Source organism: Curcuma longa, chromosome 12 (assembly GCF_044706935.1).
Source record: "Curcuma longa cultivar G26 ecotype Majalengka, Jawa Barat chromosome 12, ITB_CL_G26_1.1, whole genome shotgun sequence".
Taxonomy (NCBI): domain Eukaryota; kingdom Viridiplantae; phylum Streptophyta; class Magnoliopsida; order Zingiberales; family Zingiberaceae; genus Curcuma; species Curcuma longa.
The window spans coordinates 7,678,543-7,699,691 of NC_133872.1; the positions used below are offsets into that span (position 1 = coordinate 7,678,543).

Sequence of the window (21,149 nt, forward strand, 5' to 3'; positions counted from 1 at the left end):
AATAACGCAAAATGCTAGATGGTTGAAGGAGACCACAAGCAAACGCGAGGCTACTAGCCGCCAAGTCATTCGTGTATGACTGACAAAGACTAGAAGATACAATGACTACAGTTAGTTAATCATATATCAATTAGGCTTGGGGACGCGGAGACAATTACATATAGACAACCAAAAGCGATAGAGTACATGATTAAGGAATAGTGACACAGGATGTTAGAGGCAACTGGAGGAGACCATAGGCAGATGCGAGGCCAACACCCTACCATGTCACCCATGTATGATTGGCAAAGACTCATAGCATGTTTTGATAGGGATCATCTAGCTACAATGTTGGTACTTGCGATAGCACATGATATCATACTCAGATCAAATTTATACTTCATCATATTGACATAAGTATTTTTGATCTCTTGTATGTTATATTATTTATGATGATATATTAATGAGTTTTTTTAGATATAAAAAAATACATAAAAAATTTAAAAAATACAAATAATTTTCAAAGACATTAAATGTACATTTGAAAGTTGAGGATAATATTTTGTAATTAAATATTTTTACTATTAAATTGACTAGGTAATAAATGAATCAAATGCTCATGAGTAAATCTAGTGTTACTTGATAAAAGTTTATTTATATTCGTTCAATATATAAAAAATTAAATAAATAAATAAATTTGAACAACTCGTTAAATTAAATAAATAAACTTGAACATATATGTATTTAACTTGTTAATATTCATGAATAATATTCACAACAAAATTGGTGAATAATATTCATGAATAAAATGTGTAAATCATATTTATCAATATAATTCTTATTGATATGATAAATAAATAAAAAATTTTCAAGATGAATAAATAAACTTATATTATAAAACTTAATAATCAATCAAAACAAACTTAAAACTATAAAAATTTTAAATAAATAAAACAATCTTGAACTGAAAGTTTGATAAAGTCTAAATAAATCAAACTCAAGTCAAATTGGAATCAAATTCAAGCTTATAAAAAAATCAAATCGAATATGAACAACTAATTCAATGATTTAATTTATTTTAGATTCAGCTCAACTCAATTTGATTATCTTATCGTTTATAATAATGGCGTTTAAATAAATTTCAAGTTATATTTGCCACACTAAAATTTGGATTGTTAAAAATTCTAAAAATGATATTTTTGTAAAGATATTAGAGCTCGATGCAATTTTGCTAAAGCATAAATGGGCGTCTTGCTCCTCTATTGGGCCACTGCTTCTGGTTCCTTCCATTCTGCCCCCGTTGCCCGATCTCGCTCGTCGTCGAACCCTCTCGTTTCTCGAACTCCCAAGCGCTCCGCTAGGGTTTCAAGATACCATCTCCCACTGCTCGGCGGCCGACTCCGATGCGGTTCTTCCTCTCAGAGGAGGAGTTCCGGCTCCTCTCAGATGATGCTGCAGCGGTGGCGGAGCGCGCTGAGTCTGCCCTCCGCGATCTCCACCGCCAAGTCGACACCGTACGGGCGGAGTCCGACGCCGCCTCCATCGCGGCGGAGCAGAACTGCGCTCTCCTCGAGCAGCGCTACGAGGCGCTTTCGTCTGACTTGGCGCGGGTTCAGGCCGAGAACGCTCAGCTCTCTGCGTCCCTCGAGCAGAGGCTCTCGGAGATCTCTGCGGCGCTAGCCGAGAAGCACCAGCTTCATATTAAGGCCGTAAGCTCCCTTTCACCAGTATTTATTATAATCACTTTATTTTTCCTTCCATTCATATAACACATCCAATGTTTAATTTTAACCATCTGTCTACTTTACTTATACTACTTAGATTGCTAAGGACGGAGATATTGAGAGACTGTCATTAGAAGCTCAGGAACTTGGCAAGTCTAAACGGCATTTGCTGGATTTGCTGGAGCAGAAGGATGCAGAAATCAGAGAGAAAAATGCTACAGTGCAGAGTTACTTGGACAAGATTGTAAGCCCTTTATTGTCCATTACTCTTGATATGTGACGGCGAGAAAGTTGAATTTGGATATAAAATACTAAAGCTTACGTTGTTTCCAAACCATTGTCAGTGGATGGAGGCTTCATTTTTACTAAAGATTTTACAAATTTTCTCTATGACTTGTTGGTTTATGAACACATGCAGCATGTCTTGTCAGTGTGTTTACCTGACATTATTCTATATGATTAACATTTTAGAATATTAAAACGGTGTCAAATGCAGTCCTTGTTAGCAAAATAGATCTGTTACTGTCTCACTGTGTTATTGTCAATAAGTGTTGCATGATCTAGCTGATGATTGAATTGTTAGACAATACAACAACAATAAACAAACCATGAGTCCTAACTACTTAGTCTAATCTGACCATTGAATTTTATGCAAGGCTCTCCTTGTTAGTCTATATTGCCTCATATTTAGATCTTTTAACTTTAAATTTCCATATGAGTGCTGCCATGTACTCCTGTTTGCTCTGCTAACTTTTTCATCATGATCATGCCAATCATGTTCCAGCTGGACAATAGATGATTTAGTATGTTCACATGTTGGAGCAGATTATATATATATTTGGAAATGTTGTCGTCATTTTTTTCTTTTTTTTTTGATAGATTAATATGACGGATAGTGCTACTGAGAAGGAGGCTAGACTATTAGATCTAGAAGCAGAATGTTCACGTTGCAAGGCTATATGCATTCGTGTTAACCAGGTTAGTCTTCTACGCTACATTTTGTATTTGTTGAACACACTTTTGGGTATTTTGTTGTTTTTATAAGTCTATATATATATATATTTTTCACATATGGTATTTTGTTGTACTATATTCCCCCTATGAATCAATCTTGATGTCACAGTTTTTGGTAGGACATACTTCAACTTTTGATTTATGACATGCATAGGCAAAGACTTGTTTGCATCTTATGTTTATCTTCTCTCTCTCTCTCTCTCTCTCCTCTCTCTCTCTCTCTCTCTCACACACACACACACACACACACAAAATTATCCATGCAACAATATGGCCACATCATTTATCCCTTGTCTAGATAATTCAATTTGTCTTGGAACTATGCTTGGTGGAAGTTTTTTTGCATCAAATGTGAGCTGTTGCTACTTGGGAATAATTGTAAATTGTGAATTGAGATTAGTTTTTGGGTTCCTTCACTTTGCTTCTCATTGATGCCATTATTGTTCATTTTCACATGTATTTTCTAAACATGAGAACTTCATGATTAACCATAGTTTTCCATTTGTTGAGATACATTTATTTATTCATAATTATTAAAGGCATTCGCCTGGCTGTGCCTAGGCGCAAGGCACAGCCAGGCAAGCCTCTTGCGCCTAAAGCGTGTGCCTTGTGAGAGGAGGAAGAAATTAGTCTTGAGGAAACTGATGAAGATTCAACTATACAAATCTGAAACATCAGGTGATGATGATAATGATATGATCGAGGAAGATGATGAAAATTTTGATGATTTAGATATTTGAAGTTTTTTTTTAAATTTGAATTATGCGCATAACGTATTGATTTGCTAGTGAATTTTATATTTACATTATTGTTTAATATTTTATGGACTATAGTTTGTTAGTGAACTAATTTGATAGAAATTTCTTATATATGTTTGAATTGTAAAAATTTATACCCAGAGTGCTTTACTTCGGTAAGGCGTGCGCCTCACCTTGTGCCATGCGCCTCAGATCCCATAGCACCTATGCATTTTTGGGCGCCTCACACCTTAAATAACTATGTATTTATTTATTTTTATCTTGCTTCTATAGATGTTGACACTTGACAGCATTATAGGAACTCCTTAATGATTGTGGCTTGTGAAATGTTTTCTCTTAGTTTTGTTGATGCTGATAAATGGTTTCCTGATTGTTTCATCATTGTTGTACATACTTATTCTATTTTCTTATGCAATTTTGTGTAGGAGAAAGAACTTATTGAAAAGCACAATGCATGGCTTAATGAGGAATTGAGTGCAAAAGTTAACAGTCTTATTGAAGAGCGAAAAACACATCTTGAAGTTGTGGCAGATATGTCTGCCAAAATTTCCGATGTAAATGTTCTTATCTCGAATATTATTGCTTGGCCTTTGAGTTCAGAAAATTGAGTAATTTTTTCTCCATTATGTTCAGTATGAGAGACAGATTAATGAATGTTCTAGTTCATTGAAGCACAGTACTGAAAGGGTAGGCGAATTAGAGCTCAGAAATGCCTCTATCGAGAAGGTGATGTGATTTTATTGCTAAGTTTTGTTATTTTTTGGTTACATCTTATGCCTTGGCTGGTCATTGTTTAAAGAAATGGTCAAATGCAGGAACTTTACTCATCTAAGGATGCTGCGGCTACCAAGGAAGAACAACTTATTTCTGAACTGGCAACTGTTAGTATCTTGTTATATCAATTTCCTATGGTGTTCTGGATTCTATTCGTACATTTAGTGCCCAAAGAAAATAATACACACAAAATTGATGTATGACCTGGGGAAAATCATGGGATTGACAAGATCAATGGTTCCCCAAACCCATTAATACCTGACTTAGTTATGTGCTTATTCTTGATCAGACTGTTGAAATAATACTGGGCTGCAAAACCAACTGAAACCAGTCAATATTTGGGAATTCTAGATTTATAGTAAATTTGTTTAGACAATTTTAAGAGTTTTATAAAATTAAAGTTAGATAAAAATTTACATATGCTTGGTGTCTTTTTTATAGTTATTAAACACAAGTTCTACAATTTAAAAGTTCTTGATGCATTGTGAAAATCAGTTTTTTGACAAATTTATTTGACAAATTGGATATACAAAGTTCCTGTAAATATAATGGGATCAAGATCATGAGATACATTGAAAGTTATGGAAATGTTGATTGAAAATAATTTTTGCTCTTTTGGATTAGAAGACTAACCACATATGTAATGGAGAAATACTTCATAAAGAAGGATTGTGCCTTTTTTGTCAACTAAGAAAACTGATTATAGAATTTATGAAAATGTGTATTCTATGCAGAAAATGTGTTTTTTTTGTCAACCATTATATCCCTTTTATTTGTTTTACAAATCCTGAAATATTTCACTTTTCATTCAAAAAAAGGTTAGAAAACTTGCTGAGCTACACAAAGAACGATCTGAGGAATGGTCCAAAAAATCTGGAGAGCTTGAGGGTGTTATTAAAGCATTGGAGGTTAACATATTCTTACCATATTGGGCTTTTTCCATTCTGTTGTTTTGTAGTTTCATCTCAGTTTGTTGTGAAGCTTGACATGTGTATTCAATGCAGTCACACCTGTGTCAACTTGAAAATGAATACAAAGATAAACTTGAAAAGGAATCTTCACTAAGGAAAAATATTGAGAAGGTTTGGTTTCCATACTGATGCTGATTTTGTTATAATTTATATATCTTGATTTATATTGTCTAATGTATGAGTTATGCCTTTGGCTTGTTGCCTCTTTTGATGTATTTGGTGCCCGTCTTTTTAAGATTGTGCATGCCAGAAGTAAATATTTGACCATCACCATTGTCCATTATGGTTTACCTGTGGGTGCTGTAACAGATTCTCCTAGTTACTCTGTATGTTTACATTCATTTTACTGACTGCACTCGGTGCATTGTTTTGTGATTTGCACGGTATAATTGGTGTCTTAGATTTTTTTTTTTCAAGTGCTAACTTCTCTTTGTGGTTCTGCATTGCAATATGGCAGTGACTTTTTGTTGGTATGCAGGATGCTGCTGACATGAAAGAAAAATTAGAGAAGTATGAAGCTGAACTTGATAGGATGAGAAAATCTAATGAATTAAGTCTTGTTCCATCCAGTTTTCATTCAGATTCAAGCTTAGAAGTTCAGTATGTTCTTTGCCCATTTGTTTTTTTTACTTTTTTTACATTACTTTGTCATTTCTATTACATTTATCTTTGTCATGTTCTATTACATTCAACTCAATGTTTTTTCTTTTTTTCTTTCTTACCGAGCCATCTTTTAAATATTTGGTCCATGGTTCTCTAGTTAGGAAAAATTAGATTTGGGCCTCTGTTGACCAGTGTGGCATAAGATGTACGCATAGTTGTACTCATATAAACTATCTAAATGTTTGATGCGTAGACATGTAATCCTTTTGACCACTGCGTATGTCTAACATTTGGTCTTAAGGATTCAAAGAACAATTGTTTTGCTTCTGCTAGAAGAAAATAAAATAAAATGATTCAAACTTATAAAACTAGTTTTTTTAGAGTGCATGGAGTGTCAGTATGATATGAATAAACATACCTTTTTCATGGACCACTTAAATTGGGCACTATGCCTGCTGGTCCATACGGTGACCTGAAATTTTGGCCCTATTTGTTGGTAATGTTAACTGTGTTTGGACCACTAGTAAGGTTCTTCCTATTTTTATTTTGAAAGTTCATTGAGATTATTATTATAGTTTTGAAGAGGGTAAGATGAAGAAACATAATGAGAAAAAGTTTGTATACACGTTTGAAGAATATATTTAAATGTTGTGGTTGCACTATGAATTGATTAGTGATTATTGGTTTAAGAAGCTGAGAAAGATTATTGGGGAGTCTTAAGCGTATTTTAATGGAAACTGTGAAACCAAATTTGAATGCTCTATTTCATTAGAGAAGTTGCTTTGCTTGGAATTAAATGTAAGAAAAGCTCCATGCAGCCAATAAAAATATGGTGTGATTATTTCTTATTGCCTTTTCCCCTTAAATGCCATTTGAAGTATGTGATTATTCTGCTAGTAATGAGCAGGGTGGTTTATGTTCTTGTAATGACCTATCAGTTTCAATTTCATTTATCTTGCAGACCAGTTGCACAAACAACCACTAGTGAGAACAACCATATTCTTGTCCCTAAGATACCTTTTGGTATTTCTGGGACAGCGTTAGCAGCTTCTCTTCTACGAGATGGCTGGAGTGTAAGGCTATGATACTATGTCATTTCTTTTCTGTTTTTTTTTCTTTTTAATTTACTTTGTTGTTTTTTTTTTTTTTTTTTTGGTTTGTAGCTTGCTAAGATGTATGAGAAATACCAAGAATCTGCTGATGCTCTGCAGCATGAGAAATGGGGCCGGAAAAATGCAGAAGCTGCTTTGGAACGGGTACCTGGTCTGACTACTATTATATGTTAGATGACTTGCAATTTTGGTATATTGACAAATTTTCTTTGTTTACAATTTGAGTTAATCCTTCTTTTTGTTAATAGATTTCAATTCTATCAGAGTGGAATGTGTAAAGGGTAGATGGAGACTGAAAACAAATCAATTTAATGTTTTGGCCCTTCAAATTACATAATCCATTTAATCTGCGGGCATGCCCTTCTGATCTTAAGATTAGAATGGTGGTGACCGTGGCAGTTCTTCCCACTGTAGTTCGAGTCAAAAAGTTCCTAGATCCCTACCAGGCAGGTTCGGCATCTAGTCAATCATGCTCTAGTTCAGAAGCTATTACAGTCAGCAACCATACCACATATGAGGTGGTTCCCTAGCTGAGAAATTCAGCCAAATAAGTGAATGACAATGACTTCGAATATTTCTTCAACATTTGATAGTTTGAATTGCTGCTAGTGATATGGAGTTGCATAAAGCTCAAAGAAGGGAGAAAATTCAAATTGCCAGCCCCAAATAGTTTTGACAAATTCGTCTTGATGATGATTGATTTTGATTGTTGGTTATGGAAATTGTTCGATTGTTCAAAAATACCTACAACCTGCCCTGAAAAAAGCTGTAGAAATTGAAAAAGGGAAATATTTTAATTTAAGGTTGCTAGGATATTGATATTAAACTTTTTGAGTGAATAATTCATTAACTACTGAAATACATGAGAATCAAAGTAAATTAAGAATGAAATAGATTTTTGCTATATCTATGTTCTGCACTTTTGCCATTTGCTTCGATTTGTTTGTTGGAGTCCCACTTCAGTAACTTTGCTTCGATGAGGTTGGCTGACACTGCCAAGATTTGTCTATCATCCAAAGTACTCCATTATAATATTGCTGTCAGGAGTGATGTGGAAAAGTACTACATTATAATATTGCTGTCAGGAGTGATGTGGAAAAGTACTCCATTATAATATTGCTGTCAAGAGTGATGTGTATGTCCCAACTCTCAAACAACGTACCAACACTTGACATATCATGTTATGCTTGGTTTCTGGTCGAACATTATGTTTTTTTTTGTCAAATCCGTTAAAAGTGCACGTTCCACATTTTAGTTAGAACACAACATTATAATTTCTGAATACAATGGAAAAGGTTGGAAAAGCAGAACCTACATGCTTCAATTTGGATAAGTGGTTCTAGAAGTTTGTCGGAGAATATACAAAAAACAATAACTGAGCTCATGATCCAACTCAAGAATACCTAGATTGTTCTTTCCTTGCTTGCATGTAGGTTTCTCTAGGGCCTAACTTTTTATCCCTTCACTTCTATTAAAAACAATGATTTTCTCTGGTCTGTAACGGTTCCCTAACTTCTGACTTTTAGGAGCATTAGCACTTAATATTTTGATCAGTCTAGCATGCTACTGGTGTGGCCTGTATCATTTGATCATGAACTTGGAATTTCCCTTGTCGAGATTGTATAACTGTAGCCATATTCTCAGGTGAATTTTATTTTATTTTTGTTTGAATTCTTGGATATATTTTTTAATGCATTTTGACTATTCTTTTTAAAGTTTGTAGGTAATTCTTTCAACTATAATATTGTTAATCATTTAATTGTTTATGACATTCCATGTTTTTTGAAGATGGCTGCATTCCTATTTTTCCTTATCCTTTCGGATTAGGACCATAGACTCATATTCTGTTTTTTTCCTGATCTTGCAGGTTCTACATGAAATAGAAGCAAAGGCTGAAATGATTTTAGATGAACGGGGTAGGTGTCTATGTTGCAAAGTTTAGATATATATTTTTTGAAATTTCTATTTGGTATATTTTCTTTTCTACATTTGCAATCAGCTTTGACACATCTGATCCATTTTGTTTATTGTGGTTTTTTTTGGTTGCATTTGTATGTGGTGGAACTTTCTATAAACTGATTGTTTGAAACTTTGCATGTAAAGGTGTTTTTTTTCCCTTCTCCTCTGTTTATATGGTGTGTCTCTATAATATTCCACCCAGGATTAGATTACATATAGGGGTTACATCATTTTGTTTGTTTTCCAATGGATATGCAATGAACTTGAACAATTTTTCATCAGGACCTTATCCCATTTCAGTCCTAGTAGTATATTATATTGTTTCTTCCATTATGAACGCGAGAAAGAGTGTTGAAGGTGTGTTAAGTGTTGTTCTTGAGTTAAAATAAGTAAATGAAAGAAGAATATTTCTGGTTTTCCTGCCTCACAACCATGCTTTGATTTGGAAAGTTTCTGATGGTGAAGTTTTTCACTTGATAATCTTTTATTTTATAGAATATTAGTTGACTGTTTTTTGATTAATCACAGGACTCACATTAGGTTGCGTCCATCTTAACTCTTCTACCAGCTTTTACATATTTCCAAGTATATTAGTGCGTTTACCTTCTATTTAGGTAGGTAGTATTACATGACAATAGAATCACTGCACAGTGTACACACTGTAGTAGGGTGGTTCTTGTACAGCAAGCCATACGTCAGCATCACAGTTCTGTATATTCTTGTTGTTTTCTGAAGCACTCTTGATATACGTAAGCTTTAAAATGCATGGTATATTAGTGCCAGTTTGAGTTATATGCTTCATAGCCATGCTGCCTGTGTATCTTTAATTTATGGTTGTTGCACATATCACTTACGAGAGAAAATATATGGCTTGTGGCAGCTGAACACGGGAGGATGATTGAAGCCTACAATTTGATGAATCAAAAGCTGCAGCAGTCATTGATAGACCATGATAACTTTGAGAATACAATTAGGAATTTGAAGGTGTGCTGTCCTTTTATTATGAAACTGTATATGATACTGTGTTTGTTTTAATATTCTATTCTTTTCTTTAGGCTGAGTTGAGAAAGCATGAGCGTGATAATTTAATTGCACAGAAGCAAATAACTGATTTTGAGAAGCAGGTTTCTTCATCTCTCATCTTTCATAATTTAATTATAAGGTTTCTTCATGGTTCTTAATCTTAATGTTCTCTGTTTATAAAGATGTTAGCAAATATAATTATTTCCTTAGGAGAAATTTTATAGCTATTTTTTGGCATTCAATGATTGTTTTAGGTAACAATACTCTTGAAAGAATGCCAAGATATACAAGTTCGCTGTGGTGTTGCTTCGTTTTATGCTGACAATACTCTTATAAGCTCAGTTAACATTGACAATCTTGATGTTGGAAGGTCAACTTCTGAATACCCAGTATGTCAGCTTTCCAACAGCCTTAAGTCTTGTGGTTTTTTTCTTTATCTTTTGCAAAGATATAACATCTTTTTGGATAATGAGGTCTTTCGATTTAACATATTTGTATCGACAAATTGAAACAGGTTTCTTTTAAGGACATACATGAATTAGTAGAGCAAAATGTCCAACTTCGTGGTCATGTGCTTAGCCTTTCCACTGAGATAGAAAATAAGGAAGTAGATCTAAAGGTAAACTTAAATTTACAGTTCAGCAGATGCTTTCTGGTTCTTTTATTTGTATTGAGGAGCTTGTTTATTTCCTCAACTTGTTCAGTTACAGTATTTTATTTACTTAATTCATCTTTTCTTTTTAAGGATACATTCGAATTCCAGCTCCAAAGGATCACTGCTGAGGCAACAAGTAAGGTTGAAGCGGTTCTTAAAAGGTCTGAAGAACAGAATCAGATGATTGAATCTCTTCATGGTTCTGTAAGTCTTTCCCATGTTACTTTGTTCATACTTACACAAGGAAAAGAATATATAACAAATTGCTCAACATTCAACATTAAGACATCTATGGTAAAGTCCTTCCTGTTGCTTGTGTAGGTTGCTATGTATAGAAGATTGTATGAAGAAGAGCGGAAGATGCGCACATCTACTAATGCAAGCACTGGAAAACTTGAAGGTTGTTCTTTATTCATATTGAATTTACTAGAACTGTCTTTAATAGTGAACTCTTGATTTCCATTACTCTCTTGTCTCCTTGATGGCTTTGGTTATTTACATGGGAAAAATTCTTTGCCTATTAGTGGGGTAGATGTGTGAACTCTGATTGTCCTTGTGCATTAAATCTGCTGCTTAGTTTCTGTTAGGATGATCCTTGGAAGTGTTTTATTAAATCATGATTTAAGTTTTTTGACACTTGTCAACTTAATTTTTCCTATTTGCTCATCTTGATTATCTTATTTTTTTTTTTGCCAAAATAATAGTTAGTTATTTGTGTGCTAAAGTTTACTTCAGGAGTTCATCAGAGCCCTTAGCTACTCTGTTAGGATCATCCTTGGAAGTGTTTCATCAAATCATGTTTTTGAATCTTTTGGTAACTTGTTACCTTACATTCTTTAGAGTTGCTCATCTTGATTACCTTTTTTTGGCCAAAAATAATAACTGTATGAGTGCTAAAATTCACTTTCAGAGATCATCAGAGCTCTTATCTGCTCTGTTCATACTTCAAAGCTGTTGAGGCTTGTTGGCAGCACTATTGTGTGTCTTGTATATCATTATATGTTTTACCATGGACCAGTAAGTGAGTTCATATTTGCATGACATACACTTTATATGAATAGTTGAAGAAGCACAGTCTTTTTCTTTGGTATATATTCACAATGAAACTTGGCTATGCAGTATAATCTATTATATTGGCCAATCCATGGATTATGGATTGACCTGAACCATGTTTTTGGGCTCATAATCTATTGGCCAACTATATTAAGAGATTTTTTTAATATGATGTCACGGCCTAAGGTTAGTACCCTGTGTAACAATGGCAGCCACTTTGTGTGGTGGGAACCAACCTATGATTATTGTGGTTGTTTCATCTAGTAATACTTCGTCATTTTGTCATGTGAATCTTGTGAGCTCCTAGATATTGTTTTGCCTGGAGATAATATCATTAGCCTGCCTTCATGAAAGTTACCATATCAAACATTCTGACAATTTTGTATACATATTTTGCAGAAGATGGAAAGAAGGATCTTATGCTTCTATTTGAGGGTTCTCAGGTAATATTTTATGGATCTATTCTCTGACAAATCATCCTCTTCATTTATGTTGCTTGCCATTGATTCATTCATGTTCTTCCTATCTGAGCAGGATGTTTCGAAAAAGGCATATGAGCAACTTGCAGAACGTGCTAAGAATCTTGAGGAGGACTTGGCAAAGTTCAGGTATTGTTGATTAACTTGGATGCACTATCTCTAGCTGAAGCAGAATACGTTTTAGTCTCTGATACCCTAATACTTCTAAATGTATGCTTTTCCATTCTTTAAATTACCATAAAATACCCTAGTACATAAAACACACTGCTTGAGCTGTTGTAATTCCATATTCATAAGATATTTTTGTGAAGATGTTTCATTTATGTATAACCTTGTATTAAGTTAAACTCAACAAGTGTCACTTCATAATTTTCCTCTTCATTTGATATATGCTTGCAAACTTCAGGCTTTCCAACATTGCAAGGGTTTGAGTTACGTCCACACCATCTGCTATTTGGGTTTCTCTAACTGGTCATTTCCACCTCGGAAAATAATGTTTCTATTGCAGTACTGTCAAAACAATGAACATTTTATTCTCATAAATAAAGACTGTAAACACACTGTTTGGTGTTGACTAATTGCTATGCTTTCTTTCTTATGTCTGTGGCTTTTCTAAATCTTGTTATGCTTGTTTTCCTTATTCCATAAAGGAGTGAAGTTGCACTATTGCGATCAGAACGCGATAAGATGGCCCTGGAAGCCATCTTTGCTAAAGATCAGCTCGATGATTTGAAAAAAGAAATTGAACGCCAGGTATCTTTTTCCTAAAACCAGTGTCATAAAATATCTGCCTCATGAACCATTCATTGTATTCCTTGTCACACATTCACATTGACTACCTATGACCTACTTCAATTTAGTGTTGTCTCTAATGCTAATAATGCTAAAGCATTGATTATTTAACTTCTCTTCATATGCTCAACTCATTGTGGTTTTCACTGTCCTCAACCACATACTCGCAACATTTGCAAAGAATGGGAAATTGCCATTCTCTACCATGTCAATCTTCTGTGTCATTTTCTGATTGTAAATACAGTGAAACTGGTAATTTTTTAGAATCCGCTTGATCATGTTAGGTCTTTCAAACTAAAGGCGCTAACTTCCATTGTGTACCCAAGTGCAAGGCACTAATGTATTGACTTGGCATGCAGTAAAAATTAACCCATTAACATGTTAGGCCCAACAAATGGTCCAAAATCCTTAAGTCTAAATTAATAATAGTTTACTCATCTAATCTTATAAAGGCACTTCATTAGCCTAAGAGTTACATGCCTGCTTGTGAGACTAAATTTGGGTGTTAAAATCTCTCCCAATTAAGGTTGAACATGCTTGCCAAAACTCAAAGCTCCATTTCTTGGTGAGATTGCACCATGCTGTTTATGTATTTACAACGAGAAGGTGAACAGAGTAGCCATTTGAAGAAATGCAATTTCTTGTTGACACCATCATTATCATTGAGCCATGTTTGTCCCAACTATCTGGATTTTGGGGTAAGCTATAGGTTTAGACAATCTTAACACTGGTTATCTAGGTCTAACTCAATCCTAAACCTTTTTCTTCTTGGGATCTTAGATTGAAGGTTTTACATATAACTTCTTGAAAATGTTTTGCTATATTACATATGAATCATATGAATGAAAATTACTTGTCTAAAGGAAAATATCTTCCAGTATTTAGATTAATATGAAGTTAGGATATACTATAGATTTATGAACACTAGTTTCGTGATATACTTGATTGTACTAAATAGGAATTACCATCCTTTTTGTGTGTTGTTTTGGCTAACATTTCTCTTTTTCCTTGATATCATTTTGGTTTTGGAAGTTGTTTCTATACTTCGCTCCATCCATATATTTCCAATCGATTTGACTGCCAAATCTATGCAGAGGAATGAGGCTAATGTTGGTTCAGCTAGAAATTTGGAATTAACTCAGCTAGTGGTTGATTTCCAAAAGAGGCTTCGAGAATCTTCTAATTCTGTACAAGAAGCTGAGGAGAATGCAAGAAAACTATCCATGGAGGTTGGATTGGTTGCTTATGATTTATTTGTTTGGGTCTGATTGCATTAATTCAGTGTACCTTATGTTCAGGTGTCCATTCTCAAGCATGAAAAAGAGATAATTAGTAACTCGGAGAAGAGAGCATTAGATGAAATTCACAATTTATCAGAGAGAGTGCATCGTCTTCAGGTGACTTCTATTCTCTAATCACAATTGCTAGGCTTTCATCGGAATACGCATGTTCACTGGACCTGTAGCACCTCAAGTAAAAGCTTTCTGATTCTCAAATTGCATGAGCAATCGATCTTACATGTAAAGGGTCTTGTATCCATGGCTCAAAAATTTTCTGAACGTCCACAGAAAAATTATTTGTAACTGTCTAAAGTGAGAAGCAAAAACATTGCTCAGTAATATCATCATGAATCTCAAAGTTATGTGCGGTAGCAATACAAACCAAATACAACTAGTAGCAGGGTCCTCAGCTAAGCCTTGGAAATCTTAATGCCATAATGCCTTTCAAATCCTTTTAGCCATTATCCTACTACAATAATTCTTGCTAGGAATAATGCCCATGCTGTGGCAATTACACCCAGAAGGGTTACTCCTATAGCACATCCTTAAATAATGCTCAAAGCTCTTGGCTCTGAGTAGTAGGAGCAACATTTAATTTATTATGAGACCAAATGATGGATTCAATGAGTTCTTGCTAATAACCACGACCTCTAAATAGAAACATTAAACTGAAGGCCCATAACAAAATGAGCACCCAAGAAAAAAAGACCATATGTAGACAATGAAGAACCATAAAAACTAAATTACCTGATATGCTTGGGCCCATAAAAAATTTCGGAATTGTATATCTAGAATATACCTAAGAAAACATGATCTCAGGTAGTTACACGACATGCCCCCCCTTCCAGGTCCATCACAAGGGAAATGATAACCAAGATTTACTTTATCAGGGATAAAATGGGAACTGAGAGCAACAAATAGTATCAGTAAAGTTAAGAGGAATCCTTCCAGTAGTATCAGCCATTCTTCTACTTTCCTCCACATTTTTTCAAATGGTCATGCTATAGACAAAAACTGCCATGGATAATTATGAGGATGATATCTTTCTGAATGGGATAAGAAAATTCCTACTATTCTCTCTCTCAATTGAAGAAATATTTGGAAAATAAAACAGCAAGTACAAAAATGAGTAATAATTCCCTGTATAGGACTTGTATGATTGTTGTTTTACCTGGCTTTCTTGGCTGGGCATTTCCTTTTGTGCTTGCATTTTCTTTCATGGGAGATTTTACTCAAACTATTGTAACACAAGTTTGATACCTGGCAGTTTATTCTGTGAACTTTGACATATTCATTTTTTTTATGCAGGCTAGCCTTGACACAATTCAAAGTTCAGAAGAGGTTCGGGAGGTATAAGTCCCTTGAGCAGTTTCTTTGACCTTGTTTTTTAGGACTTCACTTTGTTACATATGGTAACCATTTCCTTATAATTCAGAATTCAAGAGCTGTTGAAATTAAAAAGCTGGAGGAATACTCAAAACGGGTAGAGGTATGATGAATTGCATTCTCTTAGCTTATCGCTTAATTTGGTAATATGTAACATTACTAGTCGTATAATATGTTTCTTGTCTATTATTTTCCCTTTTGTTTTTTTCTCTCTCTCTCTCTCTCTCTCTATTTAAGTTTGTTGCATGGAAGGTGGGTTGTGCTTTCTATAAATGCTATCTTAATTTTGATATGCTCCGAAAACCATCATGAGTGTATATTTCAAAGTTTTGTTATACTTTACCTCAGTTTTTATATTGTTTGGATTCAAGATGTTGGAGCATGCCAATCTCATTTATGATAGTATATGTTATCTTATTTTTTGAATGCAATGTCTCATTTGCAGTTGTTCAAAGCTCATTGGTGGTAATTGTGTATTGTTGGATCTATTTCCCATTGAATTCTCTTTTGATGGTCTTTTCCTTCGTTTACATTTCACAAGCCTATAGTTTGAATATAAATCTTTTCTTTACAAATTACAATACCATGTTCCAGGTTTATACCAACCTATGTTTTTTTTGTAATAATTTCCTTTGTGGATGAGGATATATTTGCATGCTTACTTAATCTTATTTTCTTTTCCCCCACTATACTATATTTTTTAAAAACTTTTTACCATTATTTATATCCTGTTTTCTGCCCGTTGGCATAGGTGAAATATATCCTTCTTCCAGTGAACTGAATCTATGTAACTGAAGCTAGGTAGACATAAAGAAAATAGACTATTCGACTTATATCACTAGACACCAACTATGTATCGTCTGACTTGGGTGATATATGCTTTCATCCATGTGGGTAAGAGTGGAGTAGATCAATGGCAAATACATGCTATGAATCTTATATGAGGGTTCATGACAAGCCTAATGGTAGATAAATGTTGAGTCTTTGCATGAGACTTTCAATGATATTTGGGTAGATTATATAGCAGCCCAATACAGTTTGCATGTATGCTTAATCTGGATTCAACAAAAATCAAATCCAAGTCATGCCATACATCACACAGTCATAATTCAGTGTTACATTTAGGCATTAATTGAAGTCACTTAGGTCCATATTTAGTCCAAATTCGTTCAATTAGACATTTAGACTTAATATTTGGTCAGGATGATCTGAACCATGTTTAGTGTTGACTTTTCTCCTCAGCAAGACAATACTGTTCTAGGTTGGTATCAAAACCAGTACTCTAATTAATAATGTAATCCTTTCTATTTTGCTAGTGGAAGTTGGATGCACTGCTTTGCACGACCATGTTAGTTTGAGATTTTGGTCTTCTGATTCAGCTAGATGACTAGTTGACTCTATTAATTGCTGACTAAAGATACCTTTGTTATGTGGTTTATCTCTGCCGATCAAATTAATCATGTCTGCAGCGTGCACATTTTCTTGCTTAAACATTTTCCTTGGCATTGAATTTTGGATTTCATGCTTTTTGTTGTGCCTTGTGTAGTAGTTATTCTTATCTTGTTGACGTCAAATTCCATCTGGTCAGAGAGAGTGGGCAGAAGCTAAGAGAGAACTTCAAGAAGAACGGGATCGTCTTCGTGTATTAACAAATGACAAGGAAAATATACTGGAGACTTCAATAAAACAGTTTCAAGAAATGAAGAAGGAATTAGCTGATGCTTGGGGGGCTGTTGCTTCTGCTGAATCTAGAGCTGCAGTAGCTGAGGTTTTCTTTTTAAATAGTTTAGATATTTTTACATTTTTTTTGCTCCATTACCTAAATGAATTTTCATGCCATCATAGGCTCGATGCTCCGAGTTTGAATCAAGGATGAAGACTGCTGAAGAAAAGGTACATGTCTTTGTGTCCTATTTATGCAGTAAGTTAAATTTACTTGGTCACACAGGAGCATCAGTTATATTATTTTATCTTGTTGCATTTCAATTTTAGAGATGATGATCTGATACACTTTGGTATGCAAAAGCTAAATGTCTGATATTATCATTTGTGGGTGACTTCACTATTGTTTTTTTAATCAAATGGATGGATTAGTAAACCATAAATTCAAAACCTACTACTTAATGTGGGACTGCCAAGTGTCAGCATCTAACTGATAAATGTGAGACTGCCAAGCTGCCAAATACCAACAAAAGCATATTTTTTCCAACTATGGCAGTGCCTTCTCCACCTGTTGCAGCCTATTCAGTGACTCATCATTGTCAATACTCACTCGCTCACCAGTGCCACTATTCCCACCACTAGCCCACCTCACCATTCATGTCTTTGTTTGAGAAGAAGCCAAGCTTAAAGAGAGCTACCCAACATCACCTGCTATTCACACAATTGCCTCATCTCCATACAAAGCCACCCTCTCCTTGCAATCTTAATCCTACTTCTACTTCCAATCATGTTTGCTTTCCGCCTTCACCACCCCACAACAGCACCCAAATGCGCAAGCCATCCAATCCCATTGAAGAAGAACAACAACAAGAATAAAGTGTTGCAAACCACAATAAAGTTGTGACCTCTATGTGAAACCACAAGAGAAGAGAGAAAAAAGTGATAAGAGACATGAGTCAAAAGTTGAGAGCTCTACATGAGTTCCAATCTAAGAATTTAGAATCTAACTTATTGCAACAAGAATAAGAGAATTTAATTGCAACAACTAAATTACAGAATCTTGATCGAACCTTAGTAGTTTAAGATCAGAGTAAACTTGTACCATCTGTAAAAACACACCTTTTTCAATATCCTCTGTTTATTTAGTTGTAGTTTGAATTATTTGCATTTAATTAATTTTTCTAATAAATTTTTGAATATCACTCTTCGATAGAAAACCAATTAAAATATTATCATGTCACTAATTTATAAGCACACTGAAAGTAAGGATTTAGAGGTTTAGTAAAGACATAATATAATGAATTTGAGTTTAGAAGTAATAGGCTTAGCAAGACGTAAGATAAATTTAAATTATGCATGACACGAATATTGATTATTATAAAGTACCACGTGATATTGCTAAATTATCAACTTCTATTCATGAATTTAAATTATCTAATGTCTACTAGTTTAATTACATGGTGAAGAAATTTGATTTTTAATGTTTGTTTGTTCAAGTTATCGACTTGTTTAAGCACTAGTTTAATTTTCAAATGGGAGAATACACTAATTTGCTAAGAAAATTTCATAATCTGTCTTTGTTATTGACTATCATACAGGTTGGCTTTGCTTTTTGCAGATTCATCACAACATTACCACTTTTAATCCTTGCTATTGTGAACATAGACATTGTCAATGCCTTACAACAGGCAAGATGTTTCCTTGTTAATTTGAAAGGGCGACCAAAATGAGGAAAACAAAGTCAAAGCCCAAAAGAAAAAATAAACTAAAAATACTTTTACCCACTGGAAGAAACATTCAAAGATTAAGATGATGAATGCTTTCTATTACAAGAAGGAGAAGACTTAGAAGTGCCATTATTGTTGTTTACCCATTGGAAAGGAAAACTAAATCGAAAATGATCACAACACCTCTAGAGTATTTCTTTAATTTGGCAGGAATGTCTTTAATTTGGAAAGAATTTTACGAATTTAAATTATTTTTCGAGTTTAATAGGATTTTATATTTTCATAATCTATTTCCTAAGTTCTTCAAGTCCTTTTAAGCAAGCGGATAGTTTTTACCCCATTGTTTATTATTTTTCCAGCATTAGATGGATTTAAGCCTTTAAAAAGACTTCAACTCACCTTTTAATTTATTTTTGAATCAATAATATTTTTTTATAAATTTATGATTGTGAAAGTCTAGTGCTTCAGTTCATATCTTTCCTCATACTAGCGCTGCATCATTATCATTTATAAAAAATCCTCAAAAAATTAGTTAATTTGATCAGATATTTCAGTTCAGTGCACTTATGACTAAAGAACGACACTGCTATTTGTAGTAGAACAGTGAACGGAGTTTCAAGTTTGTTCAGGCAGGCAATCTATAGTGTGGACATAAAAACAGGGCTATGCTATGGCCTGGTTGAACATGTTAATCTGAAACACTTACTGAAGGAGGTTTTGCTACAGCTTGTAGCTTCAAGCCTTCACTCCAAATCAAGATATACAAAATTTTGTCCCCATTTAATTTCCCCCATGTTTAGAGTATGTTTACAGCAATAATCATTCAAACATTTATCAGTTAGATGCTGACACTTGGCAGTCCCACATTAAGTAGTAGGTTTTGAATTTATGGTTTACTAATCCATCCATTTGATTAAAAAAACAATAGTGAAGTCACCCACAAATGATAATGTCAGACCTTTAGCTTTTGCATACCAAAGTGTACCAGATCATCATCTCTAAAATTGAAATGCAACAAGATAAAATAATATAACTGATGCTCCTGTGTGACCAAGTAAATGAATTTTCATGCCATCATAGGCTCGATGCTCCGAGTTTGAATCAAGGATGAAGACTGCTGAAGAAAAGGTACATGTCTTTGTGTCCTATTTATGCAGTAAGTTAAATTTACTTGGTCACACAGGAGCATCAGTTATATTATTTTATCTTGTTGCATTTCAATTTTAGAGATGATGATCTGGTACACTTTGGTATGCAAAAGCTAAAGGTCTGACATTATCATTTGTGGGTGACTTCACTATTGTTTTTTTAATCAAATGGATGGATTAGTAAACCATAAATTCAAAACCTACTACTTAATGTGGGACTGCCAAGTGTCAGCATCTAACTGATAAATGTTTGAATGATTATTGCTGTAAACATACTCTAAACATGGGGGAAATTAAATGGGGACAAAATTTTGTATATCTTGATTTGGAGTGAAGGCTTGAAGCTACAAGCTGTAGCAAAACCTCCTTCAGTAAGTGTTTCAGATTAACATGTTCAACCAGGCCATAGCATAGCCCTGTTTTTATGTCCACACTATAGATTGCCTGCCTGAACAAACTTGAAACTCCGTTCACTGTTCTACTACAAATAGCAGTGTTGTTCTTTAGTCATAAGTGCACTGAACTGAAATATCTGATCAAATTAACTAATTTTTTGAGGATTTTTTATAAATGATAATGATGCAGCGCTAGTATGAGGAAAGATATGAACTGAAGCACTAGACTTTCACAATCATAAATTTATAAAAAAATATCATTGATTCAAAAATAAATTAAAAGGTGAGTTGAAGTCTTTTTAAAGGCTTAAATCCATCTAATGCTGGAAAAATAATAAACAATGGGGTAAAAACTATCCGCTTGCTTAAAAGGACTTGAAGAACTTAGGAAATAGATTATGAAAATATAAAATCCTATTAAACTCGAAAAATAATTTAAATTCGTAAAATTCTTTCCAAATTAAAGACATTCCTGCCAAATTAAAGAAATACTCTAGAGGTGTTGTGATCATTTTCGATTTAGTTTTCCTTTCCAATGGGTAAACAACAATAATGGCACTTCTAAGTCTTCTCCTTCTTGTAATAGAAAGCATTCATCATCTTAATCTTTGAATGTTTCTTCCAGTGGGTAAAAGTATTTTTAGTTTATTTTTTC

The 21,149-nt window shown here is 34.1% G+C and overlaps 1 protein-coding gene across 2 annotated transcripts in view; it reads left to right on the forward strand.

Moving 5' to 3' along the window:
• The first annotated feature begins 1,303 nt into the window (after window positions 1-1,303).
• The window catches only part of LOC141842756 (nuclear-pore anchor-like), a 31,390-nt gene continuing 11,544 nt past the window's right edge, over window positions 1,304-21,149 (forward strand). For both annotated transcript variants that reach the window (XM_074730772.1, XM_074730773.1), the window contains exons 1-27: window positions 1,304-1,688; window positions 1,801-1,947; window positions 2,583-2,681; window positions 3,901-4,029; window positions 4,109-4,201; window positions 4,291-4,356; window positions 5,068-5,157; window positions 5,254-5,331; window positions 5,699-5,820; window positions 6,785-6,896; window positions 6,987-7,079; window positions 8,803-8,851; window positions 9,775-9,878; window positions 9,950-10,018; window positions 10,172-10,306; window positions 10,432-10,536; window positions 10,663-10,776; window positions 10,894-10,972; window positions 12,025-12,068; window positions 12,160-12,233; window positions 12,755-12,857; window positions 13,991-14,125; window positions 14,195-14,293; window positions 15,485-15,526; window positions 15,612-15,665; window positions 17,151-17,330; window positions 17,408-17,455. In XM_074730772.1, the coding sequence (XP_074586873.1) occupies window positions 1,383-1,688; window positions 1,801-1,947; window positions 2,583-2,681; window positions 3,901-4,029; window positions 4,109-4,201; window positions 4,291-4,356; window positions 5,068-5,157; window positions 5,254-5,331; window positions 5,699-5,820; window positions 6,785-6,896; window positions 6,987-7,079; window positions 8,803-8,851; window positions 9,775-9,878; window positions 9,950-10,018; window positions 10,172-10,306; window positions 10,432-10,536; window positions 10,663-10,776; window positions 10,894-10,972; window positions 12,025-12,068; window positions 12,160-12,233; window positions 12,755-12,857; window positions 13,991-14,125; window positions 14,195-14,293; window positions 15,485-15,526; window positions 15,612-15,665; window positions 17,151-17,330; window positions 17,408-17,455 (2,769 nt within the window). In that variant the 5' untranslated portion in view covers window positions 1,304-1,382. The remainder of the gene's footprint in view (window positions 1,689-1,800; window positions 1,948-2,582; window positions 2,682-3,900; window positions 4,030-4,108; window positions 4,202-4,290; window positions 4,357-5,067; window positions 5,158-5,253; window positions 5,332-5,698; window positions 5,821-6,784; window positions 6,897-6,986; window positions 7,080-8,802; window positions 8,852-9,774; window positions 9,879-9,949; window positions 10,019-10,171; window positions 10,307-10,431; window positions 10,537-10,662; window positions 10,777-10,893; window positions 10,973-12,024; window positions 12,069-12,159; window positions 12,234-12,754; window positions 12,858-13,990; window positions 14,126-14,194; window positions 14,294-15,484; window positions 15,527-15,611; window positions 15,666-17,150; window positions 17,331-17,407; window positions 17,456-21,149) is intronic.